Consider the following 21,775-nt stretch of genomic DNA (forward strand, 5'->3'; position numbering starts at 1 on the left):
TTTATTCATGACCATTGTATAATTAAGGCAAAATGCAAGAACTACAGTGGAATAACTGTAATGGAAAGAAACAATTACATAAAAAACATTCTCTAACTTTTATTAGGGACTGTGCACATTGATCAGCGTTATATTAGCTGATCAAACTACAATACAACACAGAACATGTAGAGTAAAGCTTTTCTGCAGAAATCTGTTGGACAGATATTGCAGATATGTCACATAATTGTCACGTAATTAAACAAAAAATCAATCTGAGAAAATGTTGAGCTTAGAATAATTAGCCTGCCTGCTCGTTTAGCTCACGCATTGGTTAACACTCCTTAACCTTGATTTAACTGCTCCACCTTTTCCATTGTATCGAAAGTATCAGCTGCAGTTTCAATCTTGGTGAATCAGTCTTATCCATGATGAGAGGGGTCATTCGTTCTCAAGAGCAAGGACACAAAAAAAGAGAACTCCGATGAGTTCCATCTCTAAAAACATTAAAAACCTCCACTTTGACCCTTATGAAGTGAGGATGGAGCAGATGTTCCCACTGGTGCCAGTCTGCAGGCTCATTAGGAGGAGCTCTGCATGAAGCGTAACTCTGATGTCTGGTCCTTAGAAATTGTCGGCTGAGGGGATTTTGTTTTTGAGGTTCCTGCCAAAGCTCAGAGCGATTAACCCTGGGAAGCCCCCCATCCTCAGTGCATTCCCAGTTAGTCCTTTCAGACCAGCGTAGGCCTGTTCGCCGCTTTTCGATCCAATCACAGAAATGTTCCACATGCGTTTTGAAGGCTGGTTCACTGGGGGCTCACGGTTCTGTTGTGCTTCTGTTCATGATGTGTAAAGTTGGTGTCAGACCTTTGAATCACCACCTGAGTTTTGAGATTTATACAAAGCACTGACACATCTGCAGCCTTTCACTTCATGCTTTGCATTTGTTAGTTTGGACATGTTTCAGATCCAGGACAGAGAAGCTCAGTGTGTTCTACAGTCTGGGTCTGTTTGTTGAATTTTTGGAAGTTTTCCTTTCCAAGCACAATTCAGTCTGACCTTCTTCCTCCATACGATTGTTTATGTCCATCAGGGCTGAGGAAAGTCAAGTGGGGCAGGACGACAGGACTGAGACAGGAAGACTGAGGTAGAACCAGCTGGGACAAAGACTTTCAAACACATGAGGTGAGTACATTTACACTAAAGACTAAGATAGAAATATGTATGTGTACATCACCAAAGGGGGGTGAAATACGTAACACAGGATCAGATCTCTGACAGGTGACGTGGAGTTCCACAGGGTTCAATGTTAGGGCCTAAATAGTTGATGACAGTGGAAAGATCAATGAAAATATGTAAATAATGGTTTGATACCAATAAAATGTTAAACAAAATGTATAATGTATGTCATAAACATAATTCTGTGTGACAGAATATATAAGACCTAAATTGCTCATTATTAGCCTTGTGGCTGAGCTGACAATCCTGATCTAACCATAAACTCTTTATTATGGCAATTTTTAAAGTTTGTTTTATTCCTGCTGGACTTGTAGGAGAGCAGCAGATGGGGAATGATTCAGATGATGAGGTCCTGGACACCTTTAATCTCATTTTTACATTTCACACTTATACACAAAACGAAAACTCCAGTTTTTTCTGAGTTGTAAGGATTTAAACTGATTACACAAGGCTTCCATTCTCTTCTCGGTGCAGATATTTATTTTTCTATGCTGAAGTATTTATTACTGCTGTTTGTAATGAATATTTACTTTTTTTCTTTTTAATTAATCAATTAATCTACATCCCTGAACCCCTTTTTATTGTGATAAGAAGCTACTACTATGTTTTCTTTACACACATCCTTATGAGCTAAATGTCTGATACTGTTATTTACTTTATAATTGATGTGTGTGACCACTGCTCATTTACAATTACACTAAATTCAGAGTAGATTTTAGGATCTTCTTAACTTACATCATGTAATTTCCCAACTGTGTCTGTTGTTAACCAGGGAAACCAAATACATGTTTGTGTATTTTCGAAAAAACTAAATTCTAAACTACTGTGGAAAAATGTGTACATGTGTAGTTAGAGGTCCGTGTCTGGAATAAGATTAGAAATGTGGGACACTTTGCATGAATTTAAAAAGGATCCTCAGTATAAACATACTGGATGATTATAAAACCATTTAATTCTGGTGATTACTCTATATGTTACATTTTAATCTGTAGCTTTTATTGCCTTTCGATACAGGACCCACATACAGATGTGGCTGTGTGTTTTTCTACATTACTCCATTTTAAAAATGATTTGTTTGAATGAGTGCACTGTGTAGATGGTTGCTAGGAATCTTGATTTCAGACTGCACATGGATTCAATTGTGACTGCACAATTAATCTAGTTTTATCTTATTCATTGTGGGAATGAATGAATGAAGTGTGCAACATCTAAAACCCATTACTGGCTCATATAAAATGCTGTTATAACCCTATTAAACCACCCAAAAGAATTCAAAGTAGTTCCATTTGTTGCTCATCACATTATTAAAATGTTGCTTACATGGTAAAACATCAGAAATAATAATCCAGCTATGACAAATCCTCACAGCGCTGTCCCAGTCTTACAGAGCCTACTGCACTTACTGTTTGGGAAAAGCTTCCACTTTTCTTTTCTTTGGTTCTGAGCCGAACAGCAGCAACAATGTAAAGCATCTTCTCTCTAAACTGTCAGAGCTGTTTTGAATTTTGAATCTTTTGCTACTATTACTGCAATAACTATAGAAATTTGAATATAAACAACTTGCATGCAACAATGTATTATGTAGTATTTTTATTCGCATTCATTCATGTGTAAGAAGCAAACTCAGTATCAGTGAATGTGTCCTTTGAAGCTCAATAATGTCGCATTGAAACACAAAGTAACCTAACGTTAGCGCTAGTTATTGCTGAATGGTGTCATTTCTAATCTGGTATCTGTGGGCTGTCACATGATCATATGATTTCCCCATAAATGTGCACGTGTGTTTATAGGTTTGACAAGTTTGACCGATGCAAAAATATTAATTTACAAGCAGGATTTAAGTAATTGTCTATAAACCGTGTGTGTGTGTGTGTGTGTGTGTGTGAGAGCAAAGATAAATGCAGCCATTGTTGTCTGTTCTTCAGTGAGTGAATCGTTTAGTATGTGTTTAATATGTGTTGCATGTCTGTGTGCACAAGTGCTATGAATCCATAATGTAGGTGACTATTGTAGTGGTGTGTGTGTGTGTGCGCGTGCGTGCTCGTATGATTTGATTGGCACTTGTCACACACATCTGTCAGCGTGGAGAAGGAAGCAGAACATTTAAAGTGCACTGATTCATGCCCTGCTGCTCTTTTTAATGTGTTGGGGAATCTAATTACAGCTGCTTTGAATCTCACTCCCGGCTTTTAATTAACACACCCAAAAAGGAAAACTGAGCAAAAATGTAAAATTAATTGAATGAAATTTGTAATTCAAAGTGTGAGAGTGAAAGAAGAAAGCGAGGAAATCAAATACTTAAACTTTTAAGAGTTGGCTCCCGTGGGGTTTCCCAGCCTGGGTTTCAAGGTTTGTGCATTTGAGAGTCCACAGAGGGGCCACGGCCTCCATTTTTTTCGGTTTTTGTGTTGGAATTGAGCTTCATATAAAGCAGAATAATGATGTGAGTTCTTGCTGGGAGAAATACTGAGCCAGGGCTGGCAGAGAGTCTGGATTAATGCAGCAGGCACAATTCATTTATAGCGGAATCACTCAAGCTCACACACTATTGATTTCACAGGTTCACACACACACACACACACACGATTCAACATAGAAAATCCAGTGGCTTCAAGTATTCAGCCCCCTTCACTTTTAGTAATGTTAAATTGATAAAGTTGCCATCAATCTACCAATAAGCCATTATGTGGGGGGTAAAGCCCCCAGCACATTAACACTACTATCCATCATCAATATCTGCTAATAGAGAGATTGGGAGTTTTAGAAGCTGTTGTTAATTCCAGCTTTGAAAAGTGAAATATTCTCCTCTAAAATATGGATAAAGTTTCCTTGAAGTTGAGTTAGAGAACATTTTTCTAGCCTGAATTAGACAAACAGGTGTCCACATGAAGACTGACACGTTCTACAAGCTGCTTGTGTTCTTAGTCCCCACAGACAAATTCTTAAAGACATTTCATGCCAAACTTGAGTCCTTGTTCTGCACAATAATTGTGTTTTCAAATGTGTTTGAACTTATTAAATCCAGTGGATAACTTTAGGTTAAAGGTCTTTTATAAATTAAAGTGTAAAATTCACTCATGTTTGCCTTGACAATCTTCCCTTTTGAGTTGCAGTAGAATAAAAGTCGGAGGGAATTTAGGACTAAAAACCCAGTAACTCTGGAAGATTTTCACTGATTCTAAATTTGAAGGTTGAAACCTTTTATTGTCTTCAGATGAACCTTTTCATACCGTTCGTTTGACCTCAATAACAAACAAACTGTGATAAGTAGAATTATCACCTTAAAACTGGGAATTTCTAACCTTGGTAAAGTTTATAAATCATCTGTGTTGTTTCTACACAGATTATAAATGAAAATTCACATCTGTTTATTACAAAAATTGCTGACAGCAGCTGATGATTATTACATTATTTTTGCAATATTTGGTAAATGAAAAGCTTATGGACAGTAAACATTTGTTTAAAATGTGTATGACTGAGCAAATGTGAAATCCAGACACTCACACAGTTTGTATTTGAAGAAAATATTTTCTTTATTCTGCCAGAGAACTGAATATGGTGGAGCATCCACTGATAAAACGTACAAGAGTTCAGCTCAAACAAATGGAGAATCTACAACCAACAAACTATTGCAACCAATACGAGAAAGTAAAGTGAACTGTGTTGGGCCAAAACCATTTCAAAGAGCAAATACCAAGAGAAGCTGGTAGCAGGAATAATCTGGGGGGGGGGGGACACTGAGAAAGAGACCGACCACAGCTGCCAAAACAGCTGCTTGTACAAGAATTGAATTCTGCTTTGTGAAGACACATTTAAACATGTCCATTTTACATGTTGCTGTTTGTATTTGGGCCTGTTGATGCTGAAGATTGTGAAGGTGAAATTGTGCAACGACGTCTTTTAATTAGTTTGGACTTTGGACCAACTTTTGTCGTAAGCAAACCGTCAAATTGAAGTGTGATTTTTTTTTTTTTTTTTTTTTTTTTTTTAGTTTATCCTGTTTACGATTCCAATGCAAAAAGCCCATAATGTTCCTCCGTTCACCAAACTTTTAAATCTTTTTTTAACAATGAGAAGAAAAGTATGCAAAGCCCAGTGTGGGTGTTGGTGTCTTTCTCAGTATTACGTAATTATAGCTTAATACAACTGACACAAAAAAAGGACCAGAACGTGTTTCAGCTGTAAGGAGTGATGTTAAATTTGCTATAATAAATTCAGATTTGAATACACCATAAACAGACAAATAACAGTTGTTTTTCAAAGACATCTTTTTTTTTACCATTTTTCTTTTATACACAAAAAACAACAGTCAAGAGTACCAAATATGCATGCTGGATCTGTACGTATGTTAAAAAGGGCAACAAGGGGGGCAGGGGGGTGTCATATACACTTTTTTTTTTTTTTAGTTAGTTTTTCTAAAAGTTCTTTCTTTTTATATATATAAGAAGCTGTTACTCCTCAAAGCTGTGCTGGGTACTGTGATCAGATAAGCATCGGTAAGAACACAACACGACTCCTCTGAGAATCACAAATATTTAAACCTGGCTGCAAATAAAACTTTGCAGAACTGCTTGAGGGCAAATAGTAGTTGTAGTTATAATAGTAGTAGCAGAGGAAACAACAGACAGTTGCTATTTTAACAGTCCTGGGTGTGTATAGTGAGTATAAACACTCAGAAAAAAGGTAAAAAGACAGGTAACCGCAGGCTTACTGAAGCTGTGTGTTGCTGACACTGCACCTTAGTTCAAATTGAAACGTACCTTTTATTTTCTGAGCCTGGTTCCTGGAGTTATTTAAGTTTGAGTTTTCCAAAGAGAAAACTCCACTAAACAGTCAGTAAAAGTAAACTTGACAAAATGGTTATTTTGGTTTGTACCACTAACCCTCTCAACTGCGTCTCTTTCTGCCTGTTTTAGGACGAGCTAAATCCTGTGCATTCAGAAACACTTGTGCTGTGGGGGGGTCAATGCACCTGAAGGAAACCCGCTGGCCCTCCCGCATGAACGCCTGGGGGAATATTGCATGTTGTGATGGAGTGACGTGAAAGGAGATCGTCCTGCAGAGAACCTCCCAATAGCAAGTACGGAATTTCTCATCAGTGAAAGCTGACAGTTTTCCTGGGGTGTAAAACTCCAATCGCTTAACGCGTTAAAAACATTGTTTTTTTTGTCCCTGCTGACCTTCCGTATGTCTTTTAGCAGGTCTGCTAAGAGTAGAATGTGTCCTAAATTAGTTCTTTAGAAATGAAATTGTGGAGACGATTTTAAATCAAATGCAGAAAGAAGCTGAAAGCTAAAGTATAACTGTATATACGGAGTATAGTAAGAGTGCAAAAACTAAATTTAAAGAAAAAGACTTGCACAAAAGAATTTGCAAAAAAGACAGTAAGTCATGGAGATTTACATCATGTTTGTAGGGGAAAACATTTGGACATGTGAGTAGTTTATTGCGACTTTGGGGCTTCATTTCTGTTACACATAGTCGTGACAAACCACAAATAAAAACTGCATTGTCAGTTTAATGAGAACCTTTTTTTTGTTCATGAGATTTCTGCAGGACATTTCCAACACAAAACAGAAAAGTTTCCAATTGCAAACTAAACTCCAGCTGCCGTCAACATGTGCAAATATATGAAGTAGCATGAAGCAGTAATTCTGCCGCTTTGGGTAGTTTCTTAAAATCCTAAACACAACTCAGTTTATGCCAACAGCACACAAACTGAAGAGTGTAGATTAAGTTAAATGTGATAGATTTTTACCACCGGGACATCACTGAGACTTTAAGATGGCTCTTCCTCGCGTGCCTCCAAAGTAGAACTATTTTCAACGGTATTAACAGGTCGACCGACCGACCAATTCCCAGATAGTCGTATGAAACACTCATTCACACAGTAATGCTTTTATATTCTGAGTTGCGAGTAATATCAAGGCAATGGAGATAAACTTCGCTGAAACTCCCATTTCCCATCAACGAAAAGATTAACAAGAACTGAAATCTTTGGTGTAAATGTTTTGGGGGGAAAAATGAAACACGTGACTACAGAACGTTATGATATGACATCTCTGTGTAAATGTGAGTCAGGACGCACTTGCAGAAATCACAGGGAAATATTAACGAGTCTCTTGTAGATGATAATGTGTGCAATTTCAGACGAGCCCTCTGTGAAGGAAAGACCAAAACATATCTCTGAGGAAAGTTTCAAAAAGTGCCTCCTGGTCTTCTAAAGTACTTCTACTCTTGCCTGTAACAAATACTGTACATCTGTCGTAAAACTCTAAAAACCTGCTCACCAGAAAACAAGAGGGAACTTTGTCCTTTAATAAATGTATATTTCCATATAAAGACATTCAACAGTGAGCAATGCAATATAGTTCAAGTAATAAGAGTTAGATTTTTTTTTTGAGTTCCCTATGAAAAAAAAAAAAAGTAAACCCTTCAGACTGTGTGGTGATGGAGGGGAAGGAAGGACTAAATCCTTCTGGTGACTGTGGTGTCTAAGCTACATGAAGCCACGAGGGACAAGCCTCTTGACGTGCGGACATTATAAAAGTAGAAGTTATGGGGATCTAGCTTAACTGGCTGATTAAGCTCGACTTGATTGACGCATCAATGCAGAAAAAACCCTGATTTGCTTTGTTTTAAATCGCTGGCTTTGTTGTGTTTCTGCGGTAAACTTGAAAACACCTGAGGGTTAATAACTGGAAACGTGGTGGTGGACAGAGTCTGTCAAATCGAACGGGCCTGTATTTCCGATAGCACCTTGAGAAATGGGATCTTTTTTTCTCTTCTCTATTCCAGACAAACGTAGGTTTTACATTCAAGATTCTATCGACCAATCCTGCTTTGCTGTCCCCTGTAAAAGTACAGAAGCTCTTGGAGGAAACGACATCAGCACAGCTGGACTGAAACGGATGATGCCACATACAAAGCTAAAGGTGAGAAATAAAAGCTCAATACCCTGAAAGATCAGCTCAATACTTGTAGCCACAGTTTCTGCGACATGTCATGAAAAAACCAGAACAGCAAACTTAAGCCTAAGAAACTTCCTTCAGACAGTAATAAAGCAAAGTTCACCATCATCGACTGGATAATTACCAGATGACTGTTGAACTGAAAGCATGTCTTCAAACAGGACACAGTCCTTTAGGCTGCACCTGTTTTGTCCAGCTGTGTTGCTGCTGTTGCTTCCATCGCTTCCTGCACACTTGACAGTTTTTAGCTAAACTGTGATGGTGCACAGTTGCTGACAGTACAGTGAAATTTAATTTGGCCTGTTCTCACAAGCGAAACAGCTAATCTGAAGTTTGGGTTTGATAGAAAACAACTGGCTGCAGGCTCGTTTTGAGGAACTGTTCCAACCTCGACTCTACATCGATGCCCTGAATGTCAAGGTGAGTGTTTTCTCATCCACCTTGTTGTTGCATTTTGAACAGAAGAACATGGAAATACTAGCATTTTGCTGTAATATGATCAGTTCTATTGGTGCCTTGTTTAATTGTGCTCTCGTTGCACCTGTGTATAATCCTAGTTTTCAGGAAAAAAAAAAAAAAAAAGTTTCCCACCTGTATCATTTTGACGTTAACTTGACAGCCATCTGAAAACAGGCCAAACTGCATTAAAACTGGCAGCTTTAATTAAACAGATGTCCAAAAGAAATAAATAAGGAGAACGTTTACTGATGGCTTTGAGCTCCACAAATCTGGCCTCCCCTCACTTATCTAATCAGAATTGACTACGTCAAGGGCAAGTGATGGTGGGGGTGTAACGGCAATACCATCGAGGGTTACTAACGCTGAGGGGGGTGAGGAGGACATTGAGACGGGTGTAGATAATCGCACGGTGGGCAAAACCAAGGTTTTATCATTCACAAAAATGGCCTCCTTCCTAAAAGCTGACACACACTTTCAGACATACATGTTGTGTGTATGTGGGTGTTTGTGACACATACACTTGATGCTGGCTTATCATTCTGAGAAAACACTGCAGATGATGGGGAAGGTGGGGGGGCTTTGTCTGACTAGGTAACCAGCTTTGTCTTTAAATGTGAAGCTCTATTTAAAAAAAAAAAAAATCAAGGTGTATTTTAACTGGAGAGAAGGGGGAATTGAGAAAAGCTGCCTTTTTTTTTTTTTTAAAACCATAAACTTGGGTCACAAAAATCTCCCCCCTTCATTTGCAGCTCCACTAACCTTCATTAGGATCCTAAAATAGCTGCAGATTATTAGACAGATAGAGACAGGACGGCCACCTGGGGACACCAGGTCCCCCTCAGAGACCATGCTCATCATCTCACTGATGGATAATTTCTATTTTCTAGGAAGAACAGAATGAACATGTGGTTGTTTCTCGCCACATTTTGAAGAAAATCTCTGATTTTCCCTCAATGCTTTAGACTTTGACACACTGCTTCCACTGGTTACGAAGTCAAGCACCGGGCAAGAAGACTTACTAATGACAAAACAGAGCAATCAAACACTGTGCACTTTGATTATCTCTTAGACTTTAGTGCATCTCACTCCGTTTGACTGCTGAATTACAGTAACCACACTAGATTGCACGTTCTTTCAAGTTTTCAGTATTTTCTTCTAAATCCCAATTCAAGCTTATAAGTTGATGCTTTTGTAACAAAACAGTTGCAGTTTTTTCCTTTTTCCTGGTTTTCACATGTAGCAACATCTGTGACCCCAAGAATCTGTATGATTGTGATTCAGGTAAAGTAGTGTTCTCTATGCAAATGACAGGCTTCTATCTAAGCAAACACTTGGAAAAAAAAATGACAAGACTGTTTCAGGTTTGTGCAGGTGACTGAATCAGTAACAGACAGAGCGCTGGGGTCACACATGGGGCTTCATGGTCAAACATCTGTGTTTACAGAAGGTCCTGGCATTTCTGTTTACATACCATTTGGTTTTCCAAAAAAAAGGCTATTTGGTGCACAAGCACATGGCCCCAAAACTCATATGTTTTATGTGTGGTCTCAAACACACCATTCGTTTGCTTTTCTCCATTCACAAAAGGAAAGTAAAACATGTACCAGCAGACTCTGTGCCCTCTCTGCTCCTCCTCCCTCTCCACACCAACTTTGGTCTTGGTTTCTGATCTGCGATGCCAATTTACGAACTGGCAAAAAAAAAAAAACTGTTCTATCAAAGCAACAAACAAAGTTAGTATAAATTCAACCTTTTGTCCTTCTTTTAAAACTACAAAACTGTTGTGTTACTTGTGCCCCTACCCGCCCCCAACCCAAACCCCATCAGCAGCAGTCTATATGAAGGAACACCTAACAAAGTAAGTGTCCCTCGTCTGGTTATGCTACATTATTTTTGCTTTTTGTAAGTAGAGGGACAGAACAGACGCCTGACATCATCTTCACTTGCATTTACCACAATCAAAGTTAGAAGTGAATATAAGGAAACATGAAGATGACCCCAGAAGCGAAACCAAACCAAACGGCAACAAAGAAAAGGTCAAAATGGGAATGTTGTTTTTGTCATCATTCATGTGGTTTCTGGTAAAAGTCTGAGCTGGAGTTTAGGTAGCAGCGGGGTCAACCTGAAACTCTGAAGTCTCCTACTCCGTTTCCTTCCTTCGCTTTTTTTCACATTCACAAACATTTAAAACTTCCTTGTGCAAATCAAGCAGTCTTTAGAAAGAATGCCCTCCGAAATTGTTCTTGTAAAAATATATATAACTCCAAGGTGGCTGACGTGTGTGTTGCAGCAAGTGTTTAATTTGTTTCTATCTTTAACAGGTCTGGTGTTGGGGTTGCTTTGTATATCAACCACCCAGCAACCTCCTCCCTCGTTCCTTCATGTTCCCCAAGAGAGGGTTGGTTTGATGTCTATGTGAGCGGGTGCAGCTAGGTGAATTGTTGTGGTTCATCTGCGTCCGGAGGGCATCTGTGCGTAGACTGGGTATGCGAGGCGCACGTTGAGCGAGTCGTTGTGCTGCACCAGGGAGGTCTGGTGGTAGTGAAGCACCAGGTCCTTCAAGCTGCTGTACAAGTTGTAGGGCTCAGCGAATCCAAAGCCGCGTGCTGTGCTGTAGATGACGCAGTGCTTCACCTCACCTTCAACACTGAGGAGATACAGAGACGAGACGCAGTCAAGCTGGATAGTAACCTGGTGCAGAAACGACACCTTTTTTCCGTTCCTGTTTTCAGCTAATTTAATTGGAACTATATATTCAAAATTAATGATTACAATATGTTTCACAGGTTTAACATTAAGAGTAAAGGTGTACATTGATTACTTTTGCCCATCTTCATTATTGCACTACCTGCACTAAACTATCAGCAAAAAAAAAAAAAAATCAATTTAGTCTGATCTGATGCAACACAGTACAAAAGGGTCAACAATGTGTTCTGGTATGAAAATATTTAGCACCATTCAGATGAATTTACAGTTGAAACGCACGTCTCTGTAACCATGTCCTGTGTGTACTCACACTACAGAGCAGGCGTAGCAGCCCTTCTTGCTGCTTTCTCGGATGAGGAAGGCTCCATCTGGCTTCCCTAGAAGCAGCTCCTCTGCCTGCGTCCGGTTCAGATCTCCGACAAACCAGCTCTTCTCATCGTAATGAGGCAAGTTCTCGTCCTCCTCGCTCACAAAGTAGCCCCTGCACCCACACATACAGTTACACATTGAACAGGGAAGATTGAACCATAGAGGGGAAAAAAAAAAGTGTCATCTTCTCAGTGTAACATTAACACAACAGCTGCTGTGTACAGTAGTAGCATTAAAGCCATTTTCTTAACGTAGGCCAAAGTTTGAGCAGAAGAAAACTTACTCGTCTGTGTTTTCATTCTTGATTCCCAGCCAGTCATTAATTAGTTTCTGACGAACTCCTTTGTGATTAAGCCAGCTACAGGGAGAGACAAAAGCATTACTATGCATCAGTTTCAAAAGCTTCTTTCACTCGTTGTTTGTGTTCCAGTGAACAAGCATGACACTGCATAGAAATCATAGTTGTAAGGTGCCAACAAATGTCTGCACAGAATGATCTGGGATGATGCCAGCTCTGCTCAAACCCTGTTTGACTTTGACACAACAAAAGCAGTGCATGGAGGAGGGAAAACAATCTGCAACGGTCAAACCTCTACTTGCAGAATAAAGAACTTCACTGATAACCAAGCACTTCCTGGCCATAAAGACGTTCGTTCTACTGCTGCTGTTTGATAAGAAAATCAGTGTGTTTAAAATATTACATGTTGCATTATAATTTTCCTTTTCTCCATCATAGGCTCCTGATCCTTGATCACTCTCCAGGACGGCTTAGTTATGCTAAACATCACGGGTTTAGTGTCAGAACCAACTGCATCTATGCTTTAGAGGCAACATGAAGCCCTTTCAGGTTTGCATGCTTGACTAACTGATTTATGATTGTTGAAACACTGGGTACTGACTGTTCTTGAAAAGGACAATGGTATTTTCTAGTGTGAGTTCATTGAATAGGGAGCTTTAAGAACTGTATGGAGTCAAACATGGATTAAATAAACTTTGGTATATTTTCCATATTTAGTTAATAACCCCTTTATTATGTGGACACAGTCTGAGTTTTTCTGACAATAGAACTAACTAGGAGCAGAAAGAAACTGCTTCACCCTCCAGAACTTGCCCACATTAGTCCCAGCTTGTAAAGCAGAATCATGTGCAAAGCCAACGTATGTTAAGCCTCTGCTGCCCCTAAAACACTTGTTTTGATTATATAACACTTTGCGTTACTGATCATGTTATGATCCCTCGTGCACTTACACTAGATACTGGTCCCTGATCTTCCGAAGCTGTATGAGGTCAGGCTTCAGGCTGTTCATTTTTTTGTCCGTCTCACGGTTGTCCATGGCTTGTGTCTTTAGGTCCTGCTCCAGCCGCAGCTTGCTGTCGTGGATCTCTCCGAGTCGAGACTTGAGCTTCTCATAGTTCATCATGATTCGCTCGATCTCCTTGTCGTTGCCTTCGCGGCGGAAGCGCTCGATGTAGTCCTTGCTGTAGCGCTCCTGTGTGTGGCACTGCTCCTCGAAGATCTTGATTGTTTCGTTGAAGGCTTCGATGGCTGTTCGCTTCATCTGGATCTCCTGAGGGATGAGAGGAGAAGAGGCAAGTGAGAAAACAGAACTGTTAAAGAAACAACCACAGTCAGGTTAAAGAGTGTGTGTGGGTTTGTGTGTGTACCTGCGATGTCTTTGTGTATTCTTCATACAGTCTGTCATACTCTTTGCTCTTCTCCTGGTACTGATTGTGGTATTCCTGCAGTTTCTTTCCCACAGCATCAATATTGTCCTCCTTAACCAGCTGGTCCTGATTGATTGGAGAGAAAAAAAAATGTAGTGTCAACACTTCTTTGGGGCAATATATTACAGACAAAACTAAGAGGAACGTGGGCCCAGGCTGTAAGAGCCTCTCTTCAAATGTGTGTTTTTATGGTCATGGGTTTACAGACCTGTTGGAAGCGGGAGATGGGGTACATGAGTTTGACATCGAGCTTGGTGTTGTACTGAGCAAGAGACTCGTGTCTGTAGTGGCTGATCAGCTCCACCACCGAGCTGAACGTCAGCGGATCGGAGAAACCGTACTTTCCGTCCCGGTGGTAGATCTTAATCAGCTTGTTGTTGCCCCCTTTCCTGAGCACAGAAAGGAGGAGGGGGAAAATTAAGTACACATTCAAACTATATTAAAATCCTTACAGTGACAAACACGGACTATCTCAAAACAGATTTGTCTTTAAAATTGACATTTAACAGCTTCCACTTCAGTGCTCAAATCCCCCTGAAGTATTTTTTTTCCAGTGCTGTGGCTGATTTGCTTCAATTTACCAGAATGCTGCGTAGGCAAAACTGCTTCCCTACATGATTTCTCTCAATTGTAGTTAACTAGAGGGATAGCTGCATAAAAACCAGACCAGGACTCTACTCCCATTTAACAGGCTCCATAAATCCCCCCCCTCCCGGGTATAATGCACTCTGATACAAATGTTACCTCAGTGTGAGCGTGTAGTCGCCCTGCATCTTGGTAGAAGCGTCCCGAACCAGGAAGGTCCCGTCGGGCATGTCTCTGAGCTTATCGTTCACCTCCTCCCTAAAACGGGTGCAAAAGCAGTGGGACTTGGTTGGATGGTCTGTGCACAGGTTTTGGTTATTCTGCAAAGTCTGTCACCAATTTGATCAGTGACTACTCTCCCCAGAGCCACACACCTCAAAGTAAACATGCCATGAACTCAATGTTGAGAGTAACTGGGTAGACTGGTCCCAGCAACCAGCATCTTTGTGTGTGTTTTGAAGGTGGCAGACTGGCTGTCTGCATTTAGTAAGGTGAGGCAGTCAAAGCTGTTTTACTGATTTACATACAGGAGTTTATGAAAAGGATTTCTCCTAACTCAAACGTTAGGCAGGTTAACCTTGGGGTCATTCCATACAATTTAGTCTCCGAAACACTGACTAGAAGAAAATTATTAATAAAAAGGTTGTAACAAAAAGCTCAAGTTGTCTTTTTTTCTTGTTTCTAGTGTCATTATTGGTTCAAAGATGCTGGTGATGGTTGGTGCCCACATTAATGGGCAAACTGACATTAGTTTGAATCCAGTCTCAAGCAGGCAAGTTCCCTGATTCAAGGACTTTATTTCTGTTTAAACTTACTAGAAACAGAAAACCTCAACAGGGTTCTTTGATCCACAAACTACAACTAAGTATTTTTGACATTTCTGTGCTTGTGTTAGGTCACTTTCTCAAGTAACCAGAAACATATCTGTGATAAAATATCATTAAGATATCATATCAGTTACAATATTTTTGAACAATTGCGTTACCTGGATATGTCTCCCCAGTACCACTCGGCCTCTTGCAGTGGGCCTCCTGGGCCTCCGTCCTTGGTGCTGTTGCTACTGCCTCCTCCAGATCCCCCTGAGCAGGGCTGCTGGGGCTTTGCCGGCTTTGGAGGAAGTGCTGGAGGAAGGAAAGAGAGACTGTTACTATTTTAAAAAATAAATAAAAAAAACAAAACTGTACATTTGAATTGGTTTCATTGGTTTTCCGCAGGAAATTTCAATCAAACATCAACAAATGCAGATTGAGTGAAAGAGCAGCATTGCTGCATTATGCGAGTTTAAGCTCTTCAGATACAGTATTTCTTCATTAGTTTTATTATCATGCTTTAACCCAGAAGACAAATTCTCATTTCCACACAGCTACAACAGCAGTGCAATTAGTGACATTGTGGTTAACACCACCATTAAGTTTATTGGGTTCACTCATTAAATAGACCCAGTGGATGAATACTGTAAGTAAACGCAAGGATGAGAAACCTGTACTTAGACACCCAAACATGTTCAAAGTGCTAATATTTGCACACACTGTGTGGTTGCATTTACTGTCCTATTTACTCTCTTAGCAAAATTATGAAAACTGTGTTCAAAGACTTGAGTCTTTGTTACATTTGATCCATACTACCAACTCACCAGGAACATCTGGATTCAGTTTAAGGACTGGCAGCATAAATATTGGAAAGCATCTACATCAAAGGTTTATACACAAACCGTACAGAGAGGACTGATTTGGATAGTGTCCTTCAAGACAGTGAAAGAACACTGATAAATATATCTTGAGATGATAAAGTGAGTGCTCTTCTTCACTGGGATCATTCTGGCTTCACAAATTACCACAACATGCACATCAGGAACAGGCAGTGGAAGTCCCACAATGCACAGGGAGAGCTGAATGACACTGGACAAATGATAGCAGATGTGATCACTGCTCAGTGTCTCAGCTGTGTTGTCACCAACACACTGTTGTTCCTACAGTAAAAAATCTTTTAAAGCTATATTAGCTGCAGATTTCTCAGCCACTTGGGTGCAGTACAAGTGAAGCTGAAAATAACATGACATTTAATGACCTTATTAAACAAAGTGTCATCTGCTTATGCCACAACTATCAGAAACAGCCCCATCATCTGATTGCTGTTTTGCCGTGTGATAAGTGACAAATATAGACACACTCTTCCTTTAGCACTTGTTCAGACACGCGGGATATACACACTGTAGTTGTTGTATAAAAGCAAACAAAAATAGTGAGCATTGATGAACTAACTAGAGGCTGATTAGCCTCATAAAACCAGTCAAAAGGACAGAGTTTGTTTCTTGAACATTCTGCAACCATTTGTTTAAAAAATAAAAATACATTAAAAAAATTGAAGAATGGGGTCGAGCCACAGTTTCTACTTCAGCCCACACAAGGCTTTGCCCAGCGCTGCATGCAAATGCATCATTTAACTACCTACAAGCAGTTCAGTCAATCAGAAACGTGAGAAATTTTCACCTTTTAGCAAATAAGGAAACATCAACAAAGGATGTTGAGGTCAAGCAGACACATAGCAAATGAATTTCATTTTGTGGGAATGTACAGTCTTCCTCTACTTTTCTTTGTTCTCCTTCAGCCCTGCTCTCACTTTCCTCGACGTCACCACTACCATCAGCCAGTTCCTGCAGCCAAAACTGTTCCCTTCTGTCAGCACTTTATAGCCTCTTGTGCACACAGACACACTGTAGAAATTCACTCTTTAAACAAACTTTTGTACAGTGCATTATTTTAAAAAGGAAAGTCCAAAACTATAAAGTCACAAAGAAAAACAGCTTCAAAGCCTCCCAACAACATCTAAAGACAAGGTACTGAGTGTGTGCTTGCATGTTGTCCCAGTGTGATACACACTGGGCAGTAACACCAGGACAATAGGTGAGAATTGCAAATAATTATCGTTTTTATTATCAATTAATCAAATTGTTTTTTTAGCTTTTGACTGTTCAAATACTTTGGTCAGGTTCCAAATCAAGAAAATGCATGATAAATGATCATTTTACCTGCCAAATTATTGTATTTATCATTTTTATTATGGACATCGCAATCAACTTTGTCATTAGTAACTGACATCTAGTGTCAGCTCTACTATGGGCAACAATAGGACAATGAACAGGACCAACAAAGAGACACAAGATCCTTTGTTGCAAAAAGTCCATTGGAAGCATTAAATAAAGTCAGTGTCACTGACCACAGCAGCTCATATGAAGACAAACTGTTTAACACGCTCGATCAACCCGACATGTCTGTCCTGCATAAAAAAGTCAAACTCCCAATGACAACCATCGTAACAAAGGGGATATATGAAGGAGATTGTGTAAAACATGAAAACTGCTCATTGTCAACAGTTGTGGTGGTAAAAACGTGTAAAATCATCAGCTGCAACTACTGCAAGAAACGAAAGGGGGATGATGAACAAAGGGGGCCGTCACCGCAGCCTCTGCTCCCCTCCTCCTTACACATCAGACAAAGGAGCAACGCTTTGCCCCACACACACGGACAGAGCAACCTCACTTGTCATCCCACATGCATGCGGAAACCAGTGTTGCTCCTGAACAATGACACACACACACACACACACACACACACACACACACACACACACACACACACACACACACACACACACACACACACACACACACACACACACACACACACACACACACACAGTGGTCAAGCTCTGGCAACACACCAAGCTTTGAAAATCATGATGTTAAAGCTTCACTGCAACAAAAGTTCATACACAGCAGTGAAATTACTGCAGAGACTAACTAAAAACTCCAAACCTGCAGTGTTAACTGTAAGAAAGCTGCTTTTCCATCTGCCAGTTCCAAAACTTATAGAAAAATGAAGAGGCTGCAGGTGATGGGTTTGTTTCAGCATCATGGCTGTGACAGTGGCATTTTAAATACTTTTGACAATACAATTTCCAGAAATCTTGAGAGATAAAACAAGAAAATCCTTACATGTGAGAAGCTGGAAGCAGGGTGTGTTTAACGAGTCCTCTAAATAACCATCTGTAAACTGACCCCCCCCCAAGATTGTAAAGTACAAAAGCACCCTGAGCAACACAGAAGGAACAAACAAATGCAGACATACTCCACAGGCTTTAGATCATATTCTGAGGCAATTAATAAAGAAATAAGGGCTGAACTTACACAATAGCAAGAGAGACAATGAAACTGTAAATAAATGGAGTCAGATTGAAAAGGGAGAAGTGTGTTAAACAACTGGGAGAGAAAGAAAAGAAAAACAGAACAAATCTGTCCTGCTCCATCTCTTACCGTCCTCCACTATCGTGCTCTCCGTTAACTGCATACTGCCACTTGTTTCTCAGCTGTCTCTGTCCCTCTGTCTGACCCTCCCTGTCTTTGTAGCGTTCTCTTTCTTCCTCCTCCTCTACCTCCTCCACCACCACCACCACCACCTCCTCCTGCTGCTGCTGCCGCCGCTGCTCTCAGCTCTGTCAGACTGAAGACAAGAGCGAGCAAGGCTGATCCTAAAAGGCAGATGACTGTAAACTAATCCCTGCACGAAGGCCCGCCCCCTCAGCCAATCAGGGGGAAGCAGTGGGGGGGGGGGACTCGTGAGAAAGTGAGAGAGTGGGGGAGAGAGAGAGAAGGGAAGAAAGAAATGACCCAGTGGTTTATTCATTCCATCTGTGACACACACACACACACACACACACACACACAGGGAACTAAATCAACAGGTCATTTTTACTGTCTTCAAAAACCTTTTTTCCCCTAAAAGGTTTGTTTATATGATAACTTTTTTGCTACAAAATATGATTGTTCAAGTTGACTCAATATATCAAAATACACGATTTTTTGCTGTGCAAACCATGACTGATGTAATTATGTCAACACAAGATCAAATATTTTCAGGCAATAATGAATTTAAGACTCAATATTAATAAGTGCTATGCATGAAATAGCAGCTACTGAATTTGCCTGTCATCACATTCATCTCCATGACAACTGAGCATTGATGGACCGTGTAATCGAAGTGTGATGTGTATTCTTTATTACTTTTGGACACCGTTGGCCAACAGTGTGTGATGTTTTGTTTGGAACAGGTTTAGCTTTTTCTGAGATTAGAAAACCAATAAGAGGCTCTTATCGCTCCGCGAAACACAGACAGCAAACATTCAGGGGATTATGTCTCTTATGGGACACATGTCAATCCAATCCTGCAGATGATGATTACGTCATGTATGTAAAGAGACTTTGACGTTGCCGCTGTGCACGAACGATGCCACAGATCCACTCAGCTTCTGACATTTATATTAATCACAGCAGGTACGTGTGGTACTGCAGGTCTCTTGGCCTATTTGATAAAAATTTGAATTATGTATACTTAGCACATTTGTCCAAAAAAAGTTTTTAATTAGATTTTGTACATCTAATATCGTTTCTGCTCATTTCAGTTGTGATATGCAAAGATCAACGGCTTTCGGAACATGTTCCGCACGTTAATTTGGCAAGTGTTTTTACGCCGGATGTCCTTCCTGCTGCAACCCTCCTATTTTTTGTCCGGGTTTGGGACCAGCAGCTGGGTCCCCCTTGGTGGCTGGGAGGCACCACACTGGGTGTGGTGGGATTTGAAGCCACTGCCTTCTACAACCCCAACCCAAAGCTCTACCACTGAGTTGTGATATGCATATAGAATCTAAAAAGAACTTTAAATTGGATAACTGAAATGTACTTGAGTCCCTTCAGAGTAGCAATCCCACCTGCCTTGAATGAAATGTTTTCTATGCAGGTGAGTCAGGTGCCAATTACAGTACAGCAAGAATATCTTTCATGTAGATACAAAATGCCAAAATGTTATAATCAAAGACAAAAATGTCACATTCTTGCTTCAAAAGATGCATGTACACAAGGGTTAAATAACAGAAAGTGGAAAAACTTGTTATCAAAGTTGCATAATTAGACATGTAGACATTACTCAAACATGCACTACATTATCATAATGGCACAGAACTTAAACACCATCATGGTGTAAACAGTAGAAAGAACCAAATGAACATACAATTTGAGTAAGTGCAAATGAATTTTGGTGCTGGACAAATGTGATCGGAAACTATCTGGAAAGAAGACAGAACTGAAATATGCCGCGAATGAGCAAAGACGTGCAAACGCACTTTGGCACCGTCCTTTAACGATGACAACCCAGTGATTTTCCATTGAAAGATGAGACTCATCATTCACCCCACATGAACAAGTTGCCAGTGGAAACATGGGCTTGTCCTCCCCTGGGGGGGGCGGTGGCACTCCACCTGTGCTAATCACCCTGGACACAAAGGCAACCCACAGACACACAGACACACACACACGCTATGACTTTCACTGAAGCCTTCACGTTTCTCTTCCAGTGCAATAAATATTCTAATGAACATCTGCAGACACTCTCCTATTGTCTCTTTCACCCTCTCCATCATCGTCCCTTTGCCCGTTTCTCCCGTATCTGAAGCTTTTCAGATTACATGGCTGACAAAACGAGACAAAGACAAGCCGGGACTCAGGGAAAGATGGAGAGAAGGTTAGCTGAGTTTTGATGTCAGTGATGACAGAGTGAGCGCATTCAAGGAAAAGAGGTGAAAAAAAAAAAAAATAATAATAATAATAAATGATACAACATTCTGCAAGTATGAGATACTGAATTAGTCCATCTGCTTTGTCAAGAAGTTTAAATTAAACTACTATTCCAGAGAAGATCAGGAGTGATTTTATCAACTTTTACCAACACCAAGAATCTTTCTCAAAAAACAAAAAAAGACAAAAAAACAAAACAACCCAGATTTATTCAGACTATTCTGAAAATTTCACAATTTTCACTGACACTTTTGAGCAATTCAGAAAAATCAGGAGCTAAAAATAAATAGAAAACCAGGCATCATCAGACAATGACGGCAAATGTCTGCATGAATGAATGAATGAATGGCTCTAAGTGCAATAAAAGTCAAGGTCCAGTGCCAGTTAACTATGAGAATCAGCAGCAATGAGCCTGTGTTGCATGTCCAACACACTGAGGAATAATGACCATTCCCTGCACTGTAGTTCACACAGAATAGAAACCCATCATTCAGCCAGACGAAAAAACAAAGCCGTTAAGTTTGAGTGAGCAGAACATGGCTGGAGGTTTTCACCAGTCCACAGGCTGCAATACACTACAACAGAATGAAAACACGCTGCAGTTGCGTGTACGGCTGTGACTTGCATCCCAAAGTGTATTTGCAATTCTACTTTCTCTCTTAAGTGCTGACAAATTTCACAGACTAGCTGAATGTCATCTAGAGGCTGAAACACAGCACATCATCCCTGCAACGTGCCAACGACAGGACATAATACTGCACTTTGTTGTGGCTGCGGAGTATTACAGTACGTGTCCACCGACAGATGGGGGAAGAGAAAGGAGGAAAGAAAGGGACAGAGCTACCGGGCAAACCGCATTCAACAGCGCCTCCTGGAAACAACACAACGTCCCACATCTGCGCCATGATCTATTCAGCGCACCAAGGGGAGAAAAAAAGGGGGGGGGGGGAGTCAAATGACACTGGCACAATTGCAGAGGAATGAATGAATGACTGAATGACTGATATTCAGTTCTTGGTGCCAGTTAGCTAAAAAGGGGCACAAAGACCTATAGATGCGCGTCAGTGAAGGATGACATGACTGTGACATGTTCGGGAGCTATTATCCCCGTTTCCCT

General features: G+C 40.3%; 1 protein-coding gene across 5 annotated transcripts in view; it reads right to left on the reverse strand.

Annotated features, from left to right (window-relative positions):
* Window positions 1-4,726: 4,726 nt before the first annotated feature.
* Window positions 4,727-21,775, reverse strand: part of pik3r3b (phosphoinositide-3-kinase, regulatory subunit 3b (gamma)) — a 160,550-nt gene continuing 143,501 nt past the window's right edge. For 4 of the 5 annotated variants that reach the window (XM_067512668.1, XM_067512667.1, XM_067512669.1 and 1 more), the window contains 8 exons: window positions 15,019-15,154; window positions 14,193-14,291; window positions 13,657-13,837; window positions 13,389-13,514; window positions 12,972-13,291; window positions 12,007-12,081; window positions 11,665-11,835; window positions 4,727-11,295 (listed from right to left, as the gene is read on the reverse strand). In XM_067512668.1, coding sequence (XP_067368769.1) covers window positions 11,097-11,295; window positions 11,665-11,835; window positions 12,007-12,081; window positions 12,972-13,291; window positions 13,389-13,514; window positions 13,657-13,837; window positions 14,193-14,291; window positions 15,019-15,154 — 1,307 coding nt within the window. In that variant the 3' untranslated portion in view covers window positions 4,727-11,096. Of the gene's footprint in view, window positions 11,296-11,664; window positions 11,836-12,006; window positions 12,082-12,971; window positions 13,292-13,388; window positions 13,515-13,656; window positions 13,838-14,192; window positions 14,292-15,018; window positions 15,155-18,345; window positions 18,500-21,775 lie in introns of those variants that run through there. The other variant, XM_067512671.1, reaches the window with a different exon arrangement.

This window comes from Channa argus, chromosome 8 (assembly GCF_033026475.1).
Source record: "Channa argus isolate prfri chromosome 8, Channa argus male v1.0, whole genome shotgun sequence".
NCBI lineage: Eukaryota > Metazoa > Chordata > Actinopteri > Anabantiformes > Channidae > Channa > Channa argus.